The sequence below is a fragment of the Ooceraea biroi genome, chromosome 5, assembly GCF_003672135.1.
Source record: "Ooceraea biroi isolate clonal line C1 chromosome 5, Obir_v5.4, whole genome shotgun sequence".
Lineage (NCBI taxonomy): Eukaryota > Metazoa > Arthropoda > Insecta > Hymenoptera > Formicidae > Ooceraea > Ooceraea biroi.
The window spans coordinates 9,761,497-9,788,748 of NC_039510.1; the positions used below are offsets into that span (position 1 = coordinate 9,761,497).

Consider the following 27,252-nt stretch of genomic DNA (forward strand, 5'->3'; position numbering starts at 1 on the left):
TAACTGTTGTTTCTTACAGTGTTGACATTATCCATGACATTTAGTAGCATTATAGCAATAGATGCAATAACAGTCGTGTTTATATCATCGTAAAAATGCAACTTCCGAAAGAGCATTTTCGACATGCGTTGCTTTTGTTTTTTAATCAAAAGAAAACTGCGGCTGACGGTTATAGAATTCTTGTGGAAACTTATGGTGATTCTGCCCCATCAATTAAGACGTGTGAATACTGGTTTAGACGCTTTAAAAGTGGTCATACTGATGTAAAGGACAAAGAACGCTCGGGACAACCAAGCAAGCTTGAAAATGCAGATTTGCAAGCATTATTGCACGAAAATCCAACACAATCCACTTCAGAACTTGCCAGAGCATTAAATGTTGATCGTACAACAGTTACCAAACATTTACATGAAATGGGAAAAATTCAGAAAGAAGGGAAATGGGTTCGACATCAATTATCGGAAAGTGCCATTGCGAACCGGTTGAACATTTGCATTTCGTTGATCGCCAGGCAAAAAAAGAAGAGTCTTTTGTCTCGGATTGTTACTGGGGATGAAAAGTGGATCTATTTTGATAATCCCAAACGCAGAAAATCATGGGTGGATCCAAGCCAACCATCAACATCCACTCCGAGACGCAATATTCACGGTTGAAAAGTAATGCTCTGTATTTGGTGGGATAGTGTACTATGAGCTGTTAAATCCGCATGAGACTGTCACGGCTGATCGTTATCGACACCAATTGTACAAGTTGAAAGAAGCATTGGACCAAAAACAACCACCAATTGCGAGTAAACGACGGAAAGTGATTCTTCTTCGTGACAACGCTCGACCTGACGTTGCGTTATCAGTGAAAGAAACACTATTAGAGCTCGAATGGGAAGTCTTACCGCACTCCGCGTATTCTCCGGACATTGTTCCATGCGATTATTATTTGTTCCGGTCGATGCAACACGCTTTAGAGGATACACACTTTCATAATTTCGAAGAAGTGCGAAAATTCGTCGACGAATGGATCAACTGAAAAGAAGAGTCATTTTATCGTGGTGGAATCCATCTCTTGCCAGAAAGATGGGAAAAAGTTATAGAAAAGGAAGGAAAATATTTTGATTAAGGTATTCATTCATTATCATATTTAAATACATGCGTTTTTGAGCAAAAAAAACCCTCAAAACTAAATCACACCCCTAATACATACATCGATGCGAGGGATATGTACGCGATGAGCGTATATTGCGCGAGCAGCAATGATCGCGACGGAGAAAGAGAGCTTATCGAATCATTCGATAATCGTGATCGAATTTAAGTTAAATGAACGGTGCGTTCGAATTTGCGATTGTAAGATTCTGAGATCGACGCGACGGACGCTATCGCTAGGCGTACCTAGAATTCGCGTGAATATGTAAAATCTATTACTTTATTATTATCTATACTATTACATTTACATATAATGCGTAACGACGCTTACAGAAGAAACGAATTGCCGGATGCGCGGGAATTCCATCCGGCATTCTCGCGTAGGCATATCGCGAGCTAGTTCCTCGCGAGCTGTGCATCTTCTTCCCTCCTCACTCAAAATTTCATCTCTGCTTTTTGTTGTTCAGTCGGATCTGAAAGCGTGGCGTGCTAAGCCGAGGAATGGAGGGAACGCGGCAGTGGGAGCAGCAAAAGCACTGCCATATCATTCTGCTCAACTCTTTGTCGTACCTAAAGGAGAATCCGGAACAGGCTGCAGGTGAGTCCCTCTAAATCAGCACATTTCTTCTCCCGAGGCCGAGATCCTCATCGTGGAAATAGCTTCGTCGATGGCGACAAAAAAAGAGGGAGATCTTAAAACGGGTCATCTCGCTTAGCCGGCGTTGGGCGATTACACCCTCCCCCTCGTGTAATCGTACGTCTCGATTTCGCGCTAGGAAGAAGATCCCGTAAATGCCCGAGGAAAAAGTTCAATCAAAGTGATTTCGGTCCCAGCGGGCTTTCTTAAGCGCCGACCCACATCCTTAAAAATAACTCGGCGGAGCCTGGCCGCCGGCTCCGTCGACTCGCGAGCTTCATTCCGTACCGTACCGTTGGCTCCGTTTCGGATGTCGTGGAATCGATTCGCCGCTCTAATTGCTATTCCGGTCGTCCTTTCTCGGTCCTTTGATTGGTAAAGTTCGCTCTTAAACCGGTCCGCTGATTGCCGTGTACGAGGACGACACAACGACGACGACAATGTGCTTTTACATGATGCTCCCCCCCCTCCCCCTTTCACGAGTTGGTCCCTTGTACGTCACTTACATAGACACAAAAGTTTCAGATGAACAAGAGCGGCTGCACGATCGCTACGGCAGGGAAGCAGACACCTTAGAGACCAGGAGTCGCATGCCTGGTCTGTAGCGCTCGGTAAGAAAGACAGGGGGCCCCCCATCACAGGCCGTTACCGAGAGGAGAAGAAGAAGAAGAAGAAGGGGTCGTCATGGGCCCGGCAACCCAAATCGTACCCCATTGAGCGATGCAAGTAGTTAGGGCCGGGGCCCTGCTAGTGAGCATGTGGCTCACTAGAGAATGAAGAAGCAAAACGTCCGGACTTTAACGTTGATCGTCATCACGCTTACCTATCTCCTCATCGGTGCTGCTATCTTCGACGTACTCGAGTCCCGCACGGAGAAACTGCGCAAAGAAGCATTGGACGGTAAATAATATAAAGATACTTTTATCGTTAGTTTGATTTATTTGGATAATCGAGCCTGAGCGTGCTCTCACGCTAATGATCGTTGCGTATCCGTGTGTGTGTGTGTGTGTGTTTTCGATTAAATCGTTTAAGATAAATTTAATGTTTAACTGCTCATTCTGTTCTTCGCAGCCGTTGAGAAAAGGGTCATAAGGAAATACAATATAAGTGAGGAGGACTTCAAGATCATGGAAACAGTGGTGCTGAAGACGGAACCTCACAAAGCTGGCCAACAGTGGAAGTTCACTGGCGCATTTTATTACGCTACAACGGTCCTCACCACAATAGGTACGTGTCGTGTAATTAATCGTCGCGCTGAGTATCGTTGGATGCTCGAACAAAAATTCATCGTGCTGAACTACTGCTGTACTATTCGCCAATTGTTACCTGTGCTATTAAAAAATCTGTTCGATTATTGGCCGCGTCGATTACTTGAGTATGACAGCGCGGAAAAGGCGAATTCATTTTATATCCTAGATTCATAAAAATTTGTATAAAATATAAGAAAAACTATTTTTCAAATAGAAAATTTGGAAAAATTTAGAGTCCTTTACTGCGATTTTGAAATTGAAATTAATTATTAATTAATTAATTATTCGAACAGTACAAATGAATTTTTATCGCAGATTAATTCATTAATCGTAAAATTCCGATGATGAAGTTAGAACGGTTTAATTTCTCATCATTATGAAAGGTACACGCTTATAACATGTACATGATATTTTAGGATTTTGCGTACGAATAACATTTTTACAATCCGGAATTCATGTGTCAACCCCCCACAGCAGTAAACAAGAAATACAAGCTAGTAAAGCTTATTAGCAATTGCGTTTTGTATATTTCAGGTTACGGACACTCGACGCCAAATACTATAGGCGGCAAACTGTTCACGATGTTCTATGCGATTATCGGTATCCCATTAGGACTTGTAATGTTTCAGAGCATAGGTGAACGCTTGAATAAGTTCTCGTCTGTCATGATACGGAACGTAAAGCAGCTTCTAAACTATAAGGACGTCCAGGTAACAATAGTTTAGTGAAGCCGCGTTTTCCGCCAGGCATTACGTGTGCTGTTCCAAACGTAATTCATGTAATCGAGAAATCGAATGCGTATTTCAATCGGATTAAAATTAATAAAATTCCTTTTCAAATAAAAAATGAAATAATGTATCAAATATGATATTTTACGTAGTTTTAGGTTTATTCTCGTTTTTAATTTCGCTGCTTATTATGGATATATATTATGATATATCTTTCTTGACTGACAAATGTGATTTTAATTGAATTTAATCTGTGATGCATTGCAGGCCTCGGAGTTAAATCTCATCTGCGTAGTGACGACGTTGTCTGTCGTGACTATCGCTGGCGGCGCTGCCGCATTCTCCAGGTACGAGGGATGGTCCTATTTCGACTCCATTTACTATTGCTTTATTACCCTGACGACAATCGGTTTCGGCGACATGGTCGCGCTGCAAAAGGACAACGCGCTAAATAGGAAGCCCGAGTACGTGATGTTCGCCCTAATATTTATCCTCTTCGGCTTGGCGATCGTGGCAGCCTCGCTTAACTTGCTAGTTCTGAGATTCGTGACGATGAACACGGAGGACGAGAGACGAGACGAGGCTGAAGCGTTACAGGTATGTATACATATATGCGGCTTTTGCAATCTTGCAAAATACATATTTCCGCTGTAGACGTAACACTAAATCAAAACATATCAAGCATTTTAATTGAACACTGTCGTGTGTGTGTGTCACAGGCGGCCCAAGGCGCGGTGCGTCTCGAGGGTGACGTGATAACGGCGAACGGCTCGATACTGTCCTGCCAGATCGGCAATCACGGTAACGCGATGTCGTTCGAGGACGATGCATCGGTGTGCAGCTGCCGCTGCAGCGGCTTCCAGAGGAAGCGGCGGAGACCGCGGTTCACGGTGCGCCGCTCGCCCGGCACGATCTCGCACTTGCTGCCGATGCAACAGTTGTCGGCGCAGAACATACACGGTGACGACAGCGTCGAGTCGCGCTCGGTAGCGGTGACGCCGCTGCTGCAACTGCCGTCGTTGTACCAGCATCGTGCCAGCATTTGACGACGATGTTCCGCCGCGAGGAGCGTGATCCTCCTCGACGAGCAAGAGAGTAACTACCACGACGGGCCGCGACGGGTGTCCGTCTGAGAACGCGGTTTCTGCCTGGCGTACATGCCGATTTCAACGAATTTTAATCGTCGTCGAGACGCTACCATCACCGCCACAAGTTCTTCTCTTCCTTCCTCTCTCCCTCTCTTTCTCTACCTTCTTCTCTCTATCGAGATCTATTTACCTTTGGATATCTCTCTTCCTATATCTCTTTATCTCTTTTCCTCCCTGCTCTACTCCGTTCTCGTCGAAGAATACAAAGTGGGGTCTTGTATGGATAGCCGGGAGATCGGATGGAATGGATTGGACGTGAAATCGCTGGAACTGTTGAATCCGAATCGAGTTATCGGGAGTAACAACGGCGCCGAGTGCTCCTCAATGAAGATGTCTCAATGCGGTGCGTTATTTTTCCATTTGCGATACGCCCGTTGTTCACAAGTTTACTTCACATAATCAAGGATACTCTAGGATGCTCGTGTCTGCCGCGAGCTATAATAATGAATTTCTAATATATACGTCTGCGCTGCCGAGTAACGAGGATCGACAGTCAAGAATCGAGACGAAGCTTTCCGTTCTGGCACTCTCAACAAATGGCTGTGTCGTTCGCCGGCATTGCGAAGTGCGACGTGCGAAGATTCCGTATGTGTGATAAATTTTTAGCAACGTAGCGTTTAGTTTAAGTTATCTTCGCGTCTTCCCGGAGATTATTTTTGTGAGAAAGAGACGTTGAACGTTTGAACGTTTATTGGAGTGGAGACATACTTGTAAAAAAAAGGGCTAGCGCGAGTTCGCGAGTTCTCCTTTATTTACGATTCTCCTTCAATTCGATTCAAGGTAAATCGCTTCTTAATAATAAAAAAAAGCGATTTCGCGCATTTCGAAACAGGAAACTGCATTTTATTGAATCCTGAAACACGTTTACAGCTCACGTTTAAAACATCAGTTGTGGCTTGAGATAGTCAGCAATATAGTCCTTGTACTCGCTTCCTAATATTCTCATAGCATATTTAGTCGCCTCTTTAGAATATACAAGTGGGAAGAGAAATGTGTGATCATGTCGCGGGTGCAAGTAGGCGGTAAGCCGACCTTGTGAAAAAAAGTTATGCACGTACAAAAGGCTGTGCGAGAGAGTGATGCGCTCCGTTGCCGAAGAGGTACAAGAAAGCGAGACGGGCGAATAAGAGGAACGTAAGAGAGCGAATGCCGGGATAAAATCACGATCGAATGTGAGCGAACGCGCGTGGGAATGCATCTGTGTGTGTGTGTGTGCGCACGAAGATGCAGATATAAAAATGCGTGGATGTACGGATGCTGCGACGTATGTATCATCTTACGTTCACGTTTTCATGGGGAAGAGAGAGAGAGAGAAATATATATTGAAGAGATAAATACACACCAAAAAAGAAAAGAAAAATATACGCAAATCGACACGATTTTTTCATTATATAAGAGGAGATACATTTTACAATTTGTATATAATATAAAGTATAGAAAAGTACGATTTTTAGGTATACGACATAAAGCGTTCCGATCTTACAGAGATGTGTGTATAATACATACTTGTAAGATACACGTCACATTATCACGCGAGTTCGCGAGGATATATGCACAGGATATATCCCGAAAATTTCGACCTCTTTCATTTATTATCGTTTCAATCACAGATTGAGATTGTCGAAGTGGCCACAGCTATTATAGATTTGTAGAGTTTAGCTGCTGTAGGTTTCTTCAGAAGCAGAAAACGCTCGGCCGATGAGAGAAGACGATAGAATACGAAGAGAGTCGTATGATATCGGGGAAAATTGTTGACGAATCTGCTCGACCTGAATCTGATCATTTACAGTTTACCTACGAAGAGTCAATCCATCGAAAAACCACAAAGTACGTATTCCGGTAGACGCATTATCATACTATAGGAGGAACACGAGCGGAACAATTCTCTTGCCTTTTATCGAGAAGTAGAACCTATTCGGATATTTTTAAGACGTATACTGGATTGCACGTGTACGAGTAGCGTGAATAGAGAAACGTTTCTTTATCCAGTCGGCCGTCTGCAAGGAAAATATCGATGGGTACGGCGGTTTTTTCATGGAAATGTCTTGTTATTCCAATCACATGCATGTTTTACGGGCCACTGTTTCTATCATGATGTAATCGAGGTGGGGAAAGTCGAATATACGGATCATGCGTCGACAATTTGAAGATATTGATGTTCATTATGACCAAGCGTAATTTATAGGACGCATATGATCATCAGATATAAGAAGCTGCGATGCGCAATCTTGCGTAAATTCTTGGTCCCATAATTTTCGATTGATAGGAAGAAACACGTATGCATCAGGCGCTCGTTTAAATTGTAACATAAAGCTGTTTTTTTTTCTTTTTTTATGGTAGCAAGCATAGTTATGGTGAAACAGCCGTACTTGTCGACTGTTTAAATAGCTACGCCCCATTTCACTTAGATAATCTTACTCTACGAAGGAAGAAAGAAATTGATAAGAAACGCTAGAACTTATTCCCGTTCATTACCATTCATTACGGCGGATTAAATCTGTAACATATTATAGCTAGTAACAAATAACGATCGCGTAGATCGTAAAGAATTTTTATGAGATAAGGAGGGTAATAATAGAAGATAAAGTTATAACAAAGAACTAAGTGAACGCATACTTAGCCATGCATCTTGTATTAATCGATATAATCGATGTAACTTTCATTTTATTCGCCCTCCTTGACGCATCATTTCAACTCGTTTAAGCTAAATAAGAGTAACGGTCGTAAGCCTTTTCGAGACAGCATGTAGATATTTTGCAATTTAAAACGATCAACGTTCCCCATTCGTTCTTAAACTCGTAATTTATTATATCGAGAACTTATATGCTAGTTTCATGTGACATATTAAAATATTGAATAATCGGATATACAATTTTTTTAATTCTCAGGAACATTATAGCGTCTTAAGATATACATATATATAATACAAATATTATATACACTTTCATATAATATTTTGTATTTATTGTAACATTCTATAACAAAAAAAGGTAATTGAGCTTATAATATCGAAGCTATAGAATTAGCTGGAAAGAACAATTTCTCATTTGCTTTAAATCTCACTTATTAAGTAGATGACATAAAATTATTACTATAATCGTCAGAGTATAACTTGATTTAAAAATACAAATTTTATTTGTAATATTTTACACTTATGTAATCTGATATATTCTATAATAACTCTTATCCTAATTCCCTAAAGTCAGTTTTCTTATTAAGGAATAATTTCTGGAAATTTGATATTTGAAGAATTATATAATTTTGCTATTAAGAAAATTCTTTCTATAGCTATCAATTTAAACATTTCGAAATAACATTTATTCAGTGAAATGTGTTCATACCGATTTAGCTAAAATGCAGAATGAAATGATGTAGCGTTTATGTGAACGCAATGTTTGAAGGAAGGTATAAACTGAAATAATGCCACTTTAATTACACAGGCCGACATGGTTTTTGCTGTTTGAATATAAGATATCATTTTCGATGTATTTTTTCACGCTGAACACGAATCCGGCCGCGAAATTGCTCTATGACGTAAGGTTTTTGAGAAAAATGAGGTTAAAAGTGTCAAAAGTGACGTTTTTTGCCATTTTTATGATTTTTTCGCTGGTAAAATAAATTTTATTTTTTACTTTCGTTTTCGCCATCTTAAAGTGCCAACTTTTATCTTTAAACTCGATTTTTCGAAACTCCGTAGGATTTTTTTTTGCCGAGTTAACCACTCCGCTGTCAGACGAACATTTCGTGCCAAAAATGTACTTGGAGAACAAAACTTCAGAACTGGATAATAATGATTTTAATATGAAGGTTTTTGAGGTCGCTGAATCCAATTCTGAAATAAAATTTTAAAAATTCAAAATGGCCGATCCAATATGGCGGACCAAAATTTGTAAAACTATTAGAATTTCAATAAAATTTGGTATATACTGTTTTTTTTACTTCTGGGTGGGTTACATTTCGCTTCCCCAAATGAGATTCTGGCATTTTTAATCTTCTGTGTATAATGTACTTTACACGAGCAAAAATTAACTATACCTTACTGATGCAAACACAGTATCCTGCAACATGTTCTTTGTTCGTAGACCGTTTAGCTGCAGTAGGAGCGATTTTACAAACCTTCTACGTTTACCAGAGTGCACCACGTGGAGGCAGCCTACATCACACTCTTTTGATTTTTTAAAAATGTTTTTAGCTTTGTTGTTTTTAAATTGTTTTATCATTTTTTATCATTTTAATTTTTATTTTTTTAATCATTTTTTATAATTTCATTTTTTTATTTTTAAATCATTAAAAAGATATTATATAAGTACATAGGCACATATAAACTTAATAACTTAATATCATAAATACTTAAAATCGAGTGCTACGGAGGCCGAAATGTTCGTCTGACAGCGGAGTGGTTAACTCGGCGAAAAAAATCCTACGGAGTTTCGAAAAATCGAGTTTAAAGATAAAAGTTGGCACTTTAAGATGGCGTAAACGAAAGTAAAAAATAAAATTTATTTTACCAGCGAAAAATTCATAAAAATGGCAAAAAACGTCACTTTTGACACTTTTAACCTCATTTTTCTCAAAAACCTGACGTTATAGAGCAATTTCGCGGCCGGATTCGTGTTCAGCGTGAAAAAATACATCGAAAATGATATTTTATATTCAAACAGCAGACAAAAAGTCTAAAAATGTCGACCTGTGTTATCTATTACGGTGCCAATTTTAAATAATTTTCTTCCAATGTTTGTATTACTGTCAGTGATACCAAATTCCGTGCATTTGCAAATCTGCTATCACTGATTACTATTTAAATTAAAAAATCAGTAAATTTTCGCTCGCCGAAGATTTCTTTATAATACTAAAATTATGAACTTCCGCGAATAATAATTAATAATGCAGTGCAGAGCAACATGGCAAATAGTTCACGAATTTACATGTACATTTATATGCAACTTCCCTATTTTTGTGAAAACATTACTTTCGATTGATATCTTATAATAAGAACGAAAACAGAATATAATTTCGCACATTATTATAATATAAATGGCTATAAAACTGAGTATGAGGTTTTTATTGATAATAACTGTAAATTATGAAAATGTGACGCTGTTTGTCACGAAAGAATTTTTATTAATTGTATAATAGCATTGTAATATATAAAAATTTCTGTGTCTAAGTACTTGGGGCGCTTTGCTTCGCATCTAGTTTGACAATCTCCGGTTGACATTGATTAGTGTATCTGTAGTGGATCTTGCATCAAATGTTCTCACTAGGATTATAATTTTGAACATTTTTATTTACGATACAATACATAAGAAAAAAATTACGTATTTTATTTATTATTATTATTAATGTATTATAAAATTGTGCGAAATGTTGACTGGAACGCGTTGTCGAAATAGATCGAAGTATTCGTAAACACTTCTTACGTACGAGGAAATTGTATGTACGATATAGAGTGAGACATACGCTTCGTTGAAATTGCTATAGGATTACGTTCACTTCCAAGCCTTTCCTATTTGATGTTTTGTCGTTCAGCTTCCTAAAAACGAATCTCATTAATACAGCGTATCAGCGTAAAGTGTAATTAGATATGCTAAAACTATCAACGATTTTACGACCAACGCTAGCATAGTTAATTCCAACGTCGATGATATAACATCATTTCAAGACTGCAGTCTAGTTAATTAGAACGTAATAAGATAATGTCTGAGAACTTCTTGCACAATGTGCGTCTGTTGTCTCATGACTCACTATTCCTAATTTCCAGAAATTACAAGATAGCATGATAAGATCATGAAGTGCTGTTTCACGTAATTGTGGCAAGAGTAATTGTACAAAACATACGATACGTATAAAATAATCCTTTTATTTCAAATGAGTGCAAGAATGTTTATTTTAGACATGACGCTTATTCGATCAATTCTCATTAGGTAGACTACGCGGCCTTCAGTTTCAAATTTATTTGAAAATTTTTCAAACGATACATCAGCGGCCTTCCAAATTCTAGGATTTCCGAAATTAAAAGAACGTTTCATGCAAAACACTGATAGAAATGTGAGAAGCAGCGTTACTGATCATTTTATTCGTATTAATTTACAACTTCTATATCGCGACGTGCGAATTTAATTAATATTATTGTACATTTACGAATATTAGATATCTTACATCAATCTATTGGAGAGTCATTGATTCGTTCTTTTAATTTGGATTTCCAGGAAATTCAGAGAGGAGCAACAGCACAGACAAGTGTCAAATGCAACCACATTGTGTGCTCTATGTACACGTAACATGCGGAACATTCGCAGATTTAAAGAAAGATTTAAACTCTTCGCGCATTTTTAACTTTGTATTAAGTAGAGGTAACGCGCGCGGACACACGAAGAGTCTGCTATTAATGTTACCTTACACAAATATAAACAATATAATACTTGTAATAGCTGTAAATTTACATTACGAGATAACCAAAGAGATATGGAATTAAAGAAAAAAAGAATTCAAACATTCATGCAATTTTGCTATTATTGTTATAGCGTAAAATGTAAGTACCTCTAGTTACAAATTTCACAAAACTAATTAATCGATTAATAAATTAACTACACACAAGCATCGAAATAACGCAATTTCGTCGTGATTCCAATCGATTTAATTGTTGCGGTTTCTAAATTGCGTGGTAATTAACAAGTTTACGAAACGAGTGTAATACAAAAATGTATTTGAAAATAACGTACTTTCGAAATTGATAACCATTTGTGCTTCTCTTGATATCTCTCTATTTACGATGATTTTATTGGCTACATTCTCCGATACCGATGGAATTTAAAGCAGTAAAGTTTTATCGTGCGAGAGACAGCATCCGATAAACTTTATTTGATTGGGTTATTCAACAAGTAGGCGGATCGATCGCCCCCCATTTCTTCTAACAAAGTAACGAGAAGAAGAAGAAAACTTTCGAGGATAAAATATACAGATTTACGTCGAGAGATACAAACAGTTAGCTAGCCCTTCGACAGGAAGCAACCAGCTGACTCAGTGTCTTCGAGATAAGAATTATGATTTGCGATATTAACAGAGCAATATTGTATAATGCAAAACGATATTTGCACGATGTTCCTCGACTAATTACGGCTGCAATTCTCACGAAAAACCGCAAGAAAGGAGACTACATATCTCTCTTGTTTTCTTATCTATTATAAGTAGCGTGCCCCTCGAGGGTAGCAGAGAAGCCCGAAGCTCGTGAAGCAATTGACGAAGATTCGAAAAAAGCATTCGAGAGGAAAACGCACGAACGCGAGGAAGGGATAAAAATTTAAGCTATATAAGCGCCGCGCGCGAGAGAATGATCGGAATCGGTTCTCGAGTCCCCTGCCTGCACACACCGCCACGTGTAACGACATTTAAGTGGATCGTAATTTGTAAATTATTATGGACTTCCTAATTATATGCTGGTATATGATGATACATGTGCTCTGCCACAATAAAGCAGTTTTTTTTTATCTAAAAAAAACGTGTGCCAAGCAATACCTCCTTCTCCCATATACGCAGCAATTTGTCCATCTTTTATTACGCGCGCAGATTTGCGGAGAGCAAAATTAGGATAGGTATACACATATTGGAGATTTCTCGCTTCTTACGTGGAACGTATAAAAATTTTCGAAAACAATCGAACGGTTTTGGGTACAACTCAACAGGTCTATCATTTATGTGAATCTCTGTTAGTATCTCAAGCAGATCTGACGTCCACAGATTTTGTACCGTGAGAAAGATATTGTACGTGAAAAAGTATATTTGAGAATATGTAGCAGTGATTAATCGCAGCATGTATGATAAGTTGCGAAGTAATAAAAAAGTGCGATTGGATGAGCAATTGGAAGATTATTATTGATTCTCGCATTGATTTTTTCCATTGACGTTCGTTACCACGAATAAAACGTTTTTGTGTAAATGTTTCATAGTTGCTTTCTTAATTTAATAAAGAATCTCTTACATTAGAAATAACTGAGAGTTTTGAAGACCATGAACGAGCCTGTGCTACAAGTCACTGTACTCGTCGATAGCTAGAGAATAATTATAAAAATATAATATTAATTTTTGAAATGAACAGAGGTGATACTTTATTTTTCATCTACAAAGAAAGTTTCGTTATTGCATGATGATTCTTCCTTTACCGCGTAACTTTTACTCGATAAATTTTTGTTCTATCTTTCGGTGCCTCGAATGATAGAGACACTAATTGTTACTATAATTTATTCTCTACATAATTTCCCAAGTTCTGAGATATATTGATGAATATATAATTCTACATATATAATTATTTATTTGAAATGAGATATATACAAAAATTTGTTTTGCTATATTATATTTAATTATAAATATATATCTAATATATTAATTACAAAAAGAGAGTATTTTAAATATAAAACTCAAAGTCAAGACGAATAAAAGTATCAGAAACATTTCTTTTTGTGGTAATGGAAGATGCATATATTTTTTTAAGCACCATGAAGCTAACCGCAGTCAACGTAGTATATGTAGGGAAGAACACGAGAGGTCATTGATATCTTTCGTGATGGCAGAATAAAGCCGAGTAGATTATAATCGAACGGTTAACCATTCGCGAGACTAGCTCACCTAGATGAGCCGCAGGTGATTAATTTCTCTAAATAAAAATTCATTCTATTTTCAATCAGTTCATTTGTATTTATGTAAAAGAAATCGTTCGACTGCTCATTACGTAAAATTCCATTCTATGAAAGAGCCTCAAGTCACATGACAGACACGATGACGTGAGGTCGCATCTTGCCCTTTAATCCTTTTAACTCTTATCTCATTTTGTTTCATTCCGCACATTGTGAATTCCATTTTATTCTACTTTCAAGGAAAAAGATAAGTAAACTAATTGATAAGTAAACTAACAATAATTCACGTTTATTTCGAGATTTATTTTATATAGAACTTTATAATTATAATAATTGATAATTAACATAAAGCTTAAATAATTGAGCGGCAGTTATAAAAGAATTACTTTATAAATGTACGATGCATTTTTACGTACGTTTACGTAAATATAATGTGATATAATATGAATACATTACCATTTTTATACCGTTTAACTTTATTGTTTGCTGATAGACGTTGCACGATTTGATCATGCGTCATTGAATGTTCCACCTAAAGTGGGAGTAATTGAGCATGAAAACTTGATAGCGTGCACTCGGGCGACCTTTCTCAGTCACCTGGCCGATCAATCAATCGGCGCGTCGGAAACTCGAAAGTGCATTTGCACAGCCGACAACAGTACTCGCCGTCGATCAATCGTGCGTATTCAAATCAATTGTAGAACAATACCGTCAGCTCGCGCGCCCATTGTTCGCACAGCCAGTGCTCTGTGTGGGTTCGACATGATCAGATTTTCGGGATGGTTACATCCCGAGCTCGGCATCTGAAACAATGGACCGTGGTGCAGTGTCGGGATCGTCACGGTCCGATTTCAAAAACAAAATCGGACAGCTCCATCGCATCGATCCGCGACATACTTCAAGGAGAGAACCTTCGTGGCGTTCGAGACTGTCGTGTGTGAAGGCGGTTGGCTTCGGCTCGAAGTCGATCGATACGCGGACGTAAGTGGCCGAGCGGCCACGGCGACTGCCGAGACGGGACGGCGACGGCCGATCTCTGCCGAGCGCGGTCGAGACGCAGCGACGCGAACAACGCGTAGCGAACGACGCGGTGCCCTCTCCGGCTTCGGTTGAAACAGCGTTCGCGTCCACGGGCGCGGCTTTGCGTCTCGAGCTGGCGTTTTCCGCGGTAAAATGTCCTCCCTCGACTATCTCGACTTGTGTCGATTGTGTCTCGTGAAGGACCGCGTCTCCGTGCCGATTTTCGAAGGCGAGGGCGACGTACGGCAGATTTATTTCAAGATCGCAGCCTGCCTGCCGGTCAAGGTAAGAAGCCAACTACGCCATACTCTACGAATAAGGCGATCCGCCATTTTGTATAAGCTTTCGCGAGCTCCACGGACCGACCTCGCCGCCGCGGATCGCTTTTGTTCCCTCGATCGTTTCCTGAAACGCGCTGTACACGTCGTAAGAGGAAACACGTAAATTACGAACGGCGCGCTCGGACGTTGCTGCTCGCACGATAATCTCACGTCCGTTCGTCACGAGGGCTCCTCCGCCCGCGTTGGCGTTGTGACGCCGCTAATTATTCCACGAATTTTTGCCGCGCTTTTTACACGCGAATGCACACTTCTCGGAAATACGACTCACCGCGCGAACGCACGCGGAAACCAGCGTCTCACTCGTGATTTTTATGAGGATAAAATCGACGTCGCTCGCTTGCGCACGGCGAGATCGATTAATCTTTCTCATCGATGTTTTCGACATCTTGCTGCGCCGACATTGCTATCGCGAAACGCGTTACGTTGACCGTCCCTCCGCGGGCAATATTTTACCGCGTTTCGTTCTGAAACCATGCAACTTCGGTCGTACGTTGCGAGAAATGTTTGAACGCACGCCGTCGTGCGGTTCAACGTTAACTCGCGCATTTGTTTACGTGAATATTACGCTGCAACGAGAGATTCCAAGTCGTAATAACGCCACGCGTGGATCGGCTGCAGTCTCTTGGCGTACGATTTAATGGCGTCCCTTGTTGCTTTTGTACGGGCAGTATCTCTGGGAGAAGGGACTTAATTGAGAACGATAGTAATTTATACGAGCGAGCGATGCGATCGTTATTGATGAAATATGTAATTTCGGTTTCAATAAAATGTCGCGACGCGAGATGCAATGGTATCGGAACGATCTAATGTATTCTCGTTCTGTTATAATTACAGGTTGCTAGGGAAGACAAATTACCTAAAAAGTTATGCAACGACTGTGTGTATAAAGTAGAATTATGTTATCAATTTTGGAATACGACGGCGAATGCGGAGAAGCAGTTGCTGCAATGGCTCGGCGAGGTGAATATGGAAGACAAGCAGGGTTATGTCGGCGCTGTTCACAATCCGGTAATTATCATTTTTGCGACACACAATTGCCACACAATCTATTTTTTTTTACCCACCAACGAAAACTTGATGCAGTGCAAAGTAACCTGTCCGGTCGTGCCTCGAGAAAGAGAAATGACTGCAAAGAGCCATAAAGATGCAGATTCTCTTATGTTTGATTTTCATTTGTTTCTGTTTACCTCGGCAATGATAATCCGTGGTCCCAGTATTTTGCACATTGTACATTTGTAAGTCCTTGCGAGTACTTTTGTACATGTTTGACAATTATCAATTTTGTACAAGTATATCTTAATAGTTGGTAAAATTGCTTGCATAAAGAATTGATTGAGACACAAAAATTGAGATTAATGAGGGATAATGTAAAGGTTTACGTTAATCAAGTGATAAGATATTGAGAATACTAATGCATGGTCAAACAATTTTAGTGGTTAGAGATATAATATTGTTGATGCGCGTAGAAAATTTCATGTTTTGTGCTTCCTCAAATTTCAGAACGACATGAAACCAGAACAGAGCAACGAGAACAGGTTAGATGGTACTGTGATGCAACAAGTAAGCGAACATCAGAATACCACCATGAATATTGGCATGATGGACAATATGGGTATGGGTATGCCGATGATGATGAGCAATGCTCAGCAACAAATAACCTCAGTTCCTATGGACAACAGTGGTAGCTCCGTACAGAATGTCCAGCCAGTTGCTGGACCGAGTACGCAAACGACACATGACCAAATTGCACAGAATCAAACGGACGCGCCTACGCAACAGGAGGATGAAGAGGAAAGTAGTGAAGAGGAGGACAACTCGGACGACGAGTGCGAGGGAGATGAAGGTATGTATTTGTGTCGTGTGTCATTTCATGTTTTTGCTTATAAAAGCGTCAAAATTATTGTCGAAAAATTAAGCGAGGGGAGGAAATGAGGAAAACAAAACTGGGAAATTTTGTTCAAGGCCTACCTATAAAAGAAGAGGGTGAAGAGGACCCTAACAATAGCAGAACTATTGAGCCTACTACCTTTGTAAATGTTTCCTTGGCGTGCGACGAAGCAGGACCTTCCGGGCTTCAGCAAAAAATTGCTGACATGCCAGAGATGGTGATGCCGCAGGCAGCAGACGTGGATCCGAAAACTGGGTGAGTTTTCTGTTTTTATTTTACCGTTTTTTAGGGTCAAAGATGCCATTTGTTGTGGCGAACATAAACAGCGACACGAAACACTGATTTTATTTGCTTCTTTATCTTTCCTGGTTAGCTTGAATTTCGACTTGAAACAAACGTGATTATTTGCTTTCGTTAGTTTCGAGTAGGATCTTGCGTTACTGCCATCAAATAATTTCAACAATTACTGATAAAGTTTTGAAAAGCTTGAGTGACAAGCTTAAATGACAGTTCTTGATAGTGTCGTGATACATCTATTTTTAAATAAATCAATATCTTATGTTTGCGAATATCGCGTGCTGTGTTAGACTGTTCATAATCGTATTCTATCTTTTTTCTTACACTCACGTTACTTCAAACAATCTGTTAAACAAATTAATTGTTTAAGATGAGAAAAAATATGAATATAAGATAAGTAATTGTAATTGAGTATTAATGATCATGATGAATAAAAATAAGGCGCGGTTGAACACCAGGTAAGTTTGCACACACCCCACAACCATCTTTGGCCCTAGGTGTTAGCAATTTGCGGAAACGGCCTTTGTGTAGCGTTCAGGACGCGTACTTCAGACAATTTCATCATTTGTTACTTAACAAAGTATTTATTAATTACGGTTGTTTGATACAGAACGTAAATTGCTAGGCACCTCGTTATTTTTACGTGTCGTAGCATGTACATGGAGTGCATTTCGACGAGAAATAAAATAAAAAGCGCTTAAATGTTCCGCATAAATGATACATTTTCATAGAGTCGCACATGTATCTAGTAAGTTTTTGCGTTTAAGTCGAAATGAATTCGATGTTAGATATTATTTATATATGTGCAATAAAAACAGGCAGAGAGATCTCTCTGGATTATCGGTACACGTGGTGTGAGAAAATATCAACGTTATCAATTTGCTGCTTGACAATTGAGTTACGTGCGAAGGCCAGCCTGATCTCTCTGTTCGCTCAGAAAACAAATGTTTACATGTTGTCGATATTTAATATTCCCACGCTTACGTGATGGCACTAAATGCCGCACATTGACCGATATTCGGCCGATTATAAAATCACAGACGATAAATATTCCAATTGATGATGCAACGAAACAAACTATCGATTCTCGTTTATATCTTCGTGCTTTCCGATGCCTGCGCTTTACGATATTGCCAGGACTCTGTATTACAACACTAGTGTTACGAGTAAATCGTAGGGATTACCATTTTACTCGACAAGTACGAGTATATATATATATATATATATATATATATATTCCCGCGAAATCGTTAGTAGATCACATTAGCGATTATCGTACGACGAAATAGCGCGCGCAATGGTGCATTGTAACTGAGAAGAGAATTGGTCAAGAATTGACCACGTTTGAAGAAGATCATGGATCACGTTTCCTCCAATTCGAAGATTCTACGAGACGAAAGAATCGTCCGTTAAGAAACTGCTGAATCAAGAGTTTTTTAACATTATAAACACGAAGGCGAGTATTATTTCTTCGTTTTTATTTTACGCTATACTTCATTCATGGATTTCTTATTACGTGCAAGTGTTACGCACTTGTATCAATAATCTCGTGATATGTGATGAGATTTGTATCGCTTTTTGCGATATTTTTAATCGATACCATTTTGGTATCAAACAACGTTTTTCCGCGTATCCCAACGCAGTGCTGATATGCTTTTTTTATCATGCACATAATTTGGGATGCGCGTAATCAATTCGCGTGTTTTCACAAAAGTGCAGAAAAAATCGTAGCACTTGTGTGAGGAATAACTATTCTTTTGTTTAACGAATTTTAACCAGGCTTGCACTACATGCGCCGGTTTATACATTGGAAACGAAAGTTTACGCGGAATTATTTTATTAAATATTGATTCCACCGTGGTTGTAGCGTTTGTTATGTTATGTGAGATACTTGGTTTCACATTCTGAGAATATATAGTATGGATTTTTTAACATTTGTTATGGGAAAGATTGCGCGCTATTCAGTATGGTGAATATTTGATGTATAAAAGTTTGATATAGCATAGCACTTTTTGTGCTCTTGCTTTACATCAAGCTTTCGTAGATTGTCACTTTTAATACTGAATATGTTTAACTTTTTTCTTTAGTTTTTAACTGTGCAGCATTAAACTGCATTTTTATTGTATTCCATAATACTTTTTTTGTGCTGTGTTATATATAGTGTTGATTGTATGTACACGTGAGAAATCATGTTCCGTTTAATGCTGGGCGAGTGAGAAGAAGATGCATCATCGTAACGGATTGTTATAAAGGTGAGACTTTCCTCTAATTAATTTAATTTGCGTTTTAACTTTTTCCATTTCAGTAAATAGAGTGATTTTTGAGTAAAAATTGCTTTTCTCGAGCTCTTTTTGCCAAGTTTTACGGCTTGATATTTACTTTTTCCTTCGGTTGTTTTGTTAGGAAACATTTAATATACAGTTTTATATACTTCTCTAATGATTTATATTTCAAATGCGGTATTAACTATACTAATATAAAGAATATAAAGATAATGAGAGAATAGGTCTACAAGTATTTCTCTACATCATCCATCTAAATAGCGTTTAAAAAACTATTATGTAAGATTTATGAATTCGGAAAGCTTGATGAATATTATTATAGAGGATGTTATAATATGAATTTTTAAAGCTTGACCTGACGATTTGATCACGACGACTCTCGAGATTTGCACGTACGCTCTTGTAACACGTTATTATCGTTGCGTCTCGAAAGATGCCAGCAATGCCCAAGCACTTTGCACTGACCACCTTGCAGCACTGACACAAGCATAAAGTCTTTTTCTATCTATCTATCTCTACCTCTATCTCTCTTTCTCTTTCGTATCACCGCCTGTATGCAAGACGTATTGTAATGTTCACGAAAAGCAGAATCAAAAAAGACAAGCTGTGTGTGCCCACGGGTCGTTCTCCGTTGCAATGTCCTTGGGTTTTGTCGATTTCAGGGAAGGAGGCGAGACCTTCGGCGGATTGTCGGGAATGCTGCGTCAAATACTTTCGCCTTCGCCCGAGACCGGGGAGGCCAGCATGTCCGTCAATTGTAATCTCCTACAGACCAACTCGATATACTCGAATCAGTCGTCAATGTTATCGACGTTACTCCCCCCGCACTTTCAGACCGTGTGCCCGGACCAGGGCCTGCTTGACCAGATGCAGATTCTTACCGAGTCCTATCCATGTCCCACATGCGGGCTCGAGTTTCGGAGCGCGCTCAAGCTAAACTATCACATGCGTACGAGTCATACCGCGCGTCCAGAATACGAGCATAATATCGAGAATCAGCCGAGGTACTCGTGCGCCGTCTGCTCGCGGTCCTTCGTCAGCCTGAGCCATCTGAGAATGCACGAGGTCACGCATACCGCGTCCCCGGTGGCTGCATGCGCCTCGACGTCCGCCAATCTGGCGTCGTCCGGTAACATGGAGAAGACGTTCGCCTGCGATCTCTGCCAGGCGAGTTTCCGGTATCGCACGCTGCTGGAACGCCACCGCAGGATGCACCAGGAGATCGGCCAGGAGAAACCGTACTCCTGTCCGCGATGCATGATGCGTTTCGAGACGCGCAATCTGTACAATCATCATGCGAAAACGCATAGACCGCCGATGCCGGTGGGTAACGACAGCAGAATCGTCGGTGCGAACACGGTGTCACAGATCGATCCAGCCACCAGCAATATCGGCGGCCCCGTGATCCCTGCAAAGTCCATGACCTATCCCTGCGACTCGTGCTCCAAACAGTTCACCACACCCGAGTCGTTGACCACGCATAAAGCGGTACACAGATCGAGGCCGCTGGTGTGCGATGTGTGCGGCAAAGGTTTCACGCATCGCAAGTATTACGTGGTGCATCAGCGCATCCACACCGGCGAGAGGCCGTATCTCTGCGCCATGTGCGGCAAATCGTTCACGCAGGCATCGACGTTGACGGTACATCGCCGGTATCATACAGGAGAGCGGCCGTACACTTGCACGTTGTGCGGAAAGGGATTTGTCACGCGTACGATTATGCTTAATCACATGAAGAAGCACTAAGACGTTGGTTGATTGATAAACGAGGCGGCTTTACCGCACGCGATTCGATTCGAGGCGCAATTTTCTGGTGAAAGTTTTATAAAGCGCGATATTGAGAACTTGCTTAATCTCTGATTTCAATCTTACGTCAACACTCTAGGAAAAATAATACTGAGAAATCTAAAAAAAATCTATGTCGATTACTTTTGATGATTTTGGTAATTAATAGAAGGATTCTTTGACAAAAAGGAAAAGTCTATAAAAGGTAAAATTAAAAAAATCGATTCTGGAGCTTAAATACGTCTCTATATGGAAATTAAAAGCATTTCTATTTAGAATGTGCTCTCGTGGGAATTGTAGTGGGTGTTGATGTCCAAGTGCCTAAAATGATTCAAGTTACTATCATGAAATGATAAATAAGCGCGCATGAATATAATATAATACGAGCAATTTAAATATAAGTTAATTTTCTATGAACACGTTTATGATAAATTTCATATAGTTTCGGATAAAATATATTTAACGAAATCACGACAAAAATAAGCTAACAATTTTATTCTATAATCATAAATGTTGTCATCACTGTGATATTGTTTATATATTATATAAAATATTTAATAATAGAATAATGTTAATATTTTATTAAGTATGACACGAAAAAACTTATCTTTCTAAATGAAAACTGATACGTGTAATTCAGTTTCTGATAAGTAAAATTAGTACCTGTGCCCAATAATGAAATGAAAAGTGCCTAAAATAAACGTATCTCATTTCTTTTATTTGATGAGAAATAAACTAAATAAAATTAAAATTGAAATATTAACATAATCTAACTTGAGGGAAATCATTATTTTTATACTTCATATAAAAAATAAAATTTTCCGATTACGTTAGTTTAAATTGTTGATGAATTATTAATGTATAAAATTCACCGCGTCATTTTCAAAACAAAACTGAATTCTGGTGCCTTTAATTAACATGTTACGAAAGACAGGGTAATGTTAATTACATAAATGTAAAATGTAAGTATCAAGACGCTTAATTATTTATACATAGATCTAGTCATAGAAATTATGCGCGATTAAATAATGGAATTACAGATAAAGAGCAATATTCAATGACTTTGCAAATGTTTTCGATAAATTTATTACTTTATATATTCTTGTAGTTTTTCGTCAATGCAACATCATCGTAAGTTTATTTTAAAAAAAATTGTGTTTGATTATTAGAGAATATCTATTATAATAGATCAAATATATATTCTCGAAATTATTTATTGCTGCATTACGAAATTTAATGTATTACCGAAAATCTAAGACTGTTTATACATATATCAATCTTTTAATTTTAGATACTTAAATTTACAATCTGCAGGATGTTTTAAACCTTTCGTTATATTTATTAATGATAAATTCTGAAGCATATTCGGGGAAAAAAATTTTATTATCGAAATATTGTAACTATAGATTCGAAGTAAAAGATTTTCAGCTTTGAATTTGTAACATTAGGAGTTTTTGCATCTTAAAGTTCTTGAAAATTCGCTATTATTGACAGATGGAAGATCTGGGAATATTCTGCATATTTAATAATTACTCGACAATTACATGTATATAACGCAATAACTAAAATAACATAATGATAAAAATTATTGAGACATAAAAATTACAATTAATAATAGAAATATATTTAAAGTTTTTATTTTGTGTACTGTTAATAGCAAGAATAACAGTTCTACATTAAATTTATAAATGTATTGTTTATTTGCTTTCCTATTTGAATGATTTGAGGAGAGAAATTGTAAGAAAGTTTTGTGAAGTTACATTTATCAATGTTTTTAATATTTGAAAATTTAATTTGTACTTGAAATACTTCATTCTTAATGACAATTATTCTGTTTCTTTATATATTGTCTTCGTAAGGATTTAGATAAGATTTCTGTTGATAAGAATTATGTCTCGATAACATTTGCACTTAGCTGCAATGATTAATCAGTCACCCAAGCTTAATATTTTTCAACAATATATAATAAAGATTTTAGAAATATAAAGTTAAATTATAATAAGAAAACTATATATAGTGCATAAGTATGAAATGCTAAAAATTTGTTGGAGTTATTTTGGGAAATTAATAAGTTTTAATTACAAGACATATATGGATACGGAAAATTTAATGAATATTTCCACGTAAATCCTGCAATATGTACTAAAAATTTATTCTTAAATCCACACACACGAAACATATTTTTATTGCTCATTGCAGGCTTTACTCAAATATTTGAATTTTCTTAGAAAAAGAATATTAAGATCCCATAGATTTATTATATGCTCACAATATATTTATCATTTTTATTTTATGAACTTGCAATTTAATCATAAGAAATCATAAAAAGCGTAAATGGAAAAATATATGAAACTATATATTTCTATGATCGTTATATGAAATCATAATAATAATCTTAAATCATATTTTTATTCATAGATGCTGTAAGCTAAAAAGTCTAGATTGTTCAATATCATGCAAATAATAAAAAATCGAAAATTAATATCAGATTATGAAAAATTGCTGTCAAATTACAATATTACAACATTCTTTATTTAAAAGATATATAACGTTTGAAACGATTATGACATTACTAGAAATATCTTCTATCAAATATCTGAAAATTCGAATTTCAGAGAACCAATGGTTCATTTTATGATTTATACGATACGATATCTTGTACATACTATAAGCAATAAGTAGTAAAATAATGCGCGCTTAAGAAATATTAAAGTATGAATATTAATACGAATTAATATATTTAAGGTGTTCGCATTTTATCAATTATTGCAATATAGACACAATAAATATGAAGCTATTAAATTTAACTGAGTTTAGAACATAAGTAGTTGTGTTTTGTAGTTATGAATCGTGCTATGAGTTTACAAACTATGATTAGTACAATATTTAATAAAGAAGACGACGGTGTTTGTGCTTTATGCAAATAAGCATTGTCTAAGCATATAAGACACCAATAAGAGAGAATGAAGAGAGAGAAAAGGTGGCTACATAATAAAGAAAATACTGGAAAATCACAACCGAGGCGCTTTATTGACTACCCAACTTCCACACAATCAATCGAGCACGAGTGTCCAGCTGATCGTCCCTGTAAATATCTCACTTACTTCTCGTATGGTATGCCTCTCATTAAGACGGTAAAGAACGAAAAAATCGGCGAGGAACGAGCATTGATTCACTCCCGTTTGTGTCTCTCTTCTTTGCAGATATTTTGTGTCAAAGCTCACGATGCTGCCTCAGGATCGGCAGCAGTGCAGTCCCGATGAAATCAAGCACGTCTTTGCCCAGCAGCACACGCAGTTGCTGATAGCGGACACGTTGCAGATGCCAAAGGTGGAGGTGACAGCGGCGACGGGGACGACGGATATGCTCGGTCACGAGAGCGTCGTGCAGTGCGAGTACTGCGGCGACAGTTTCGTTTCCGAGCAAGCTCTCAGTTTGCATCTAGAGACGCACGAGACGGGTTCATCGGAGGAGCGAGCGCAGTCGCAAGATGATCAGCTGGTGTGCGAGCACTGCGGCTGCAGTTTCCTGACAACGTCCAAGCTGCGGGAGCACCAGAAGGAGCACGTTTCCGAGAACTGTTACAGCTGCGGTCACTGCAGTTACGCGACCCCGATCAGAGAATGTCTGATCACGCATCAAAGGTGTCACATACCCGATTACAAGTACCAATGCGAGGTGTGCGGCGAGCACTTCCAGAGCAAAAGCAATTGCCAGGTGCATCTGCTGTCGCACGGTCGGGACAAACCGTTCCAATGCGACATATGCAGCGCTACCTTCCGCTACCGCCAGGGTCTGCGTTTGCACGCGAAATTGCACCAGCCGGACTACGTGCCACCGCAGCGGAAGCATCACTGCGAGCTGTGCAACAAGCGTTTCTCGCGCAAGCAGGTACTGCTGGTGCACATGAGGACGCACGGTAACGTCGGACCGCAGAACGAGTACGTGTGCCCGATGTGCGGCAAGTCCGTGTCCAGCAAGACTTATCTGGCGGTGCACCTGCGCAAGCACACCGGCGAGAAGCCGCACGTCTGCGACATCTGCGGCAAGGGCTTCATCTCGCAGAATTACCTGAGTGTGCACCGTCGCACGCACACGGGCGAGAAGCCGCACCAGTGCACCCACTGTAACAAGAGATTCACGCAGCGCACCACGCTCGTAGTGCATCTGCGGGGTCACACAGGTGATCGCCCATACCCCTGCACGTGCTGCCACAAATCGTTCGCCTCGAAAACGATGCTGAACTCGCACCTGAAGACACACGCGAAGCAGAACGCGCGTCAGCAACAGGAGCAGCAGGAGCAGCAGCAGCAGCAGCAGGACTTGCAACAGGAACACGCGTTGCAGGAGCAACAACAGGAGCAAGATCCGTCCTCCCTCGACACTGTTACTATAATGTTGCCCGGTTAGGACCATGATCATTACGATAAATTCCACATTTTCTTATTTAATTACGCTTTTGGTTGCTTGTTTTCCTTTTATTTTGTTAAAATAAGTAAATCCGCGCAGAACGTGCATAGGAAATGACTGCTAAGGTGCTTTGTGATTATTGTAGATTGATAAGCTTCGAATGCAACAGGGTAACTTTCGATGAAAACTGGTCTTGAAGCTTGCTTTTCTAATGACATTTTTTGTATCCTTTGATGAACTAAAGATCACAATTATGTTTGAATAGACTGAATTAAAGCTATTGGAAATATATGATTCGAAGAGATATACTTTATCGAGTTAGGATAGTTACCTTGCATTCCTCTGAGAAGTCTGACAGATGATATTATCGTAACGGCCTTTATACATAACCGATTCGAAAATATAGTAAGACAATGCCAGCTATTTATTGTAGTTGACGACTAGTAGGTTTAGATGAAAATATCGTTAAGATGGAATGTCTTGCACATTCGTTACAAGATTGTTATAAAAATGATTAGATAACTTGTGAGTTGATCAAATTACGTCTCTCGAAATGTTATCGGTGAAATAATGATGCAATTAATCCTATAAATGAATATAGAGAATTTGATAGAATCAGTGCACATAAATGAATTAATAATTCTGTAGAGAAATGATGTCCGTTGAGCCTTCAAGTTCAATGTTTGCTACGTTCAGAAAAGTAAGGACTCTTGAAGAAGCGAAATTGTTTGCAAACTATAATATACCGTCCAGAATTCTTAGTTTCACTATTGTGAGAATATTTCTTAAATTTATATCTTTTATCAATAAAATGCTATTTTTTTACTTTATATATTTTATTCTATATATCATATTTTAAATATGGATTTGATCAATAATCGTTTGTCCAATATTTGTTTCATGCACATTTTATTACTAAAATGTTGTAATTATTCGTTTTGTATATAATTATATTTGCACTCTCAAAAGAAGTACGATACATTGCCTAATTGTTAATTGCTAATTAATGCTTAATTAATATAATGTTAATTGAGTAATATTTTAAATTGCTGGAACTGAAATTTCTAGTGCCTTAATTGTTGTCTTATTATAGTTTAGATGAAATAAATAATTATATATAGATATATGATTTTATAAAAATGTATAAAACAGAATAAAGCTCTATTGCTAGTGGTTATAACAATGCCTAAAAAAACGTTGCGCGATAGTTTTTATATAATATTAGAAGTGTATATTTTATTATTCTCTTCCATGAAATTATTAACTTATAGTAATATAACAAGTAACTATTTTTATTGTTTTATTCACTCTTTTTATAAGAAATTGAGATTATGATTGTGTAATAGAGTGTAATAATGGAAACTGACTAATTATAATAATCGTTTATGCATGAATTTTACACTGTATGAATTACAATGTATGAATTAGATTAAAAATATTTTAATTTTTTGAAAACGTAATATTTTACTAGATAACGTTATCTTCTCTAAGAAAATGTTTAAGTATTATTAAGTTAAATAGTATTATTAGTTAGTATTATTATCATATAAAGCATTTTTACATTTTGTGATTCGTAATTGTTTTAACTAAAGTCTGTGGTATTTTATATGTCGTACATGCGTGGGTATGTCTGTGTATATGTGTGTGCGTGTGTGTGCGCGCGAATAGATTTGAGTATATGTATATTAATTCATATTATA

The 27,252-nt window shown here is 38.2% G+C and overlaps 3 protein-coding genes and 1 long non-coding RNA gene across 6 annotated transcripts in view; 3 read left to right on the top strand and 1 right to left on the bottom strand.

Moving 5' to 3' along the window:
- Window positions 1-6,248, top strand: part of LOC105281248 (two pore potassium channel protein sup-9) — an 85,564-nt gene extending 79,316 nt beyond the window's left edge. For 2 of the 3 annotated variants that reach the window (XM_026969439.1, XM_026969438.1), the window contains 6 exons: window positions 1,604-1,734; window positions 2,293-2,673; window positions 2,845-3,000; window positions 3,558-3,733; window positions 4,019-4,348; window positions 4,471-6,248. In XM_026969439.1, the coding sequence (XP_026825240.1) occupies window positions 2,547-2,673; window positions 2,845-3,000; window positions 3,558-3,733; window positions 4,019-4,348; window positions 4,471-4,797 (1,116 nt within the window). In that variant the 5' untranslated portion in view covers window positions 1,604-1,734; window positions 2,293-2,546 and the 3' untranslated portion in view covers window positions 4,798-6,248. The remainder of the gene's footprint in view (window positions 1-1,603; window positions 1,735-2,292; window positions 2,674-2,844; window positions 3,001-3,557; window positions 3,734-4,018; window positions 4,349-4,470) is intronic. The other variant, XM_026969440.1, reaches the window with a different exon arrangement.
- A 3,954-nt stretch (window positions 6,249-10,202) lies between these two features.
- LOC109611082 lies at window positions 10,203-14,097 on the bottom strand. The gene is made up of 2 exons (XR_002193411.2): window positions 13,986-14,097; window positions 10,203-10,432 (listed from the first exon to the last, which is right to left on the bottom strand). It is a non-coding gene; the product is annotated as an uncharacterized LOC109611082 (long non-coding RNA).
- A 455-nt stretch (window positions 14,098-14,552) lies between these two features.
- LOC105281278 overlaps window positions 14,553-27,252 on the top strand; it is a 58,196-nt gene continuing 45,496 nt past the window's right edge. The window contains exons 1-4 of the mRNA XM_026969610.1: window positions 14,553-14,834; window positions 15,725-15,898; window positions 16,391-16,733; window positions 16,853-17,033. Of these exons, the coding sequence (XP_026825411.1) occupies window positions 14,703-14,834; window positions 15,725-15,898; window positions 16,391-16,733; window positions 16,853-17,033 (830 nt within the window). The 5' untranslated portion in view covers window positions 14,553-14,702. The remainder of the gene's footprint in view (window positions 14,835-15,724; window positions 15,899-16,390; window positions 16,734-16,852; window positions 17,034-27,252) is intronic.
- LOC113561940 (zinc finger protein 41-like) lies at window positions 17,040-24,157 on the top strand. Its single transcript, XM_026969606.1, has one exon. It carries the CDS (start codon window positions 19,994-19,996, stop codon window positions 21,101-21,103), a length of 1,110 nt encoding a protein of 369 aa, XP_026825407.1. The 5' UTR covers window positions 17,040-19,993; the 3' UTR covers window positions 21,104-24,157.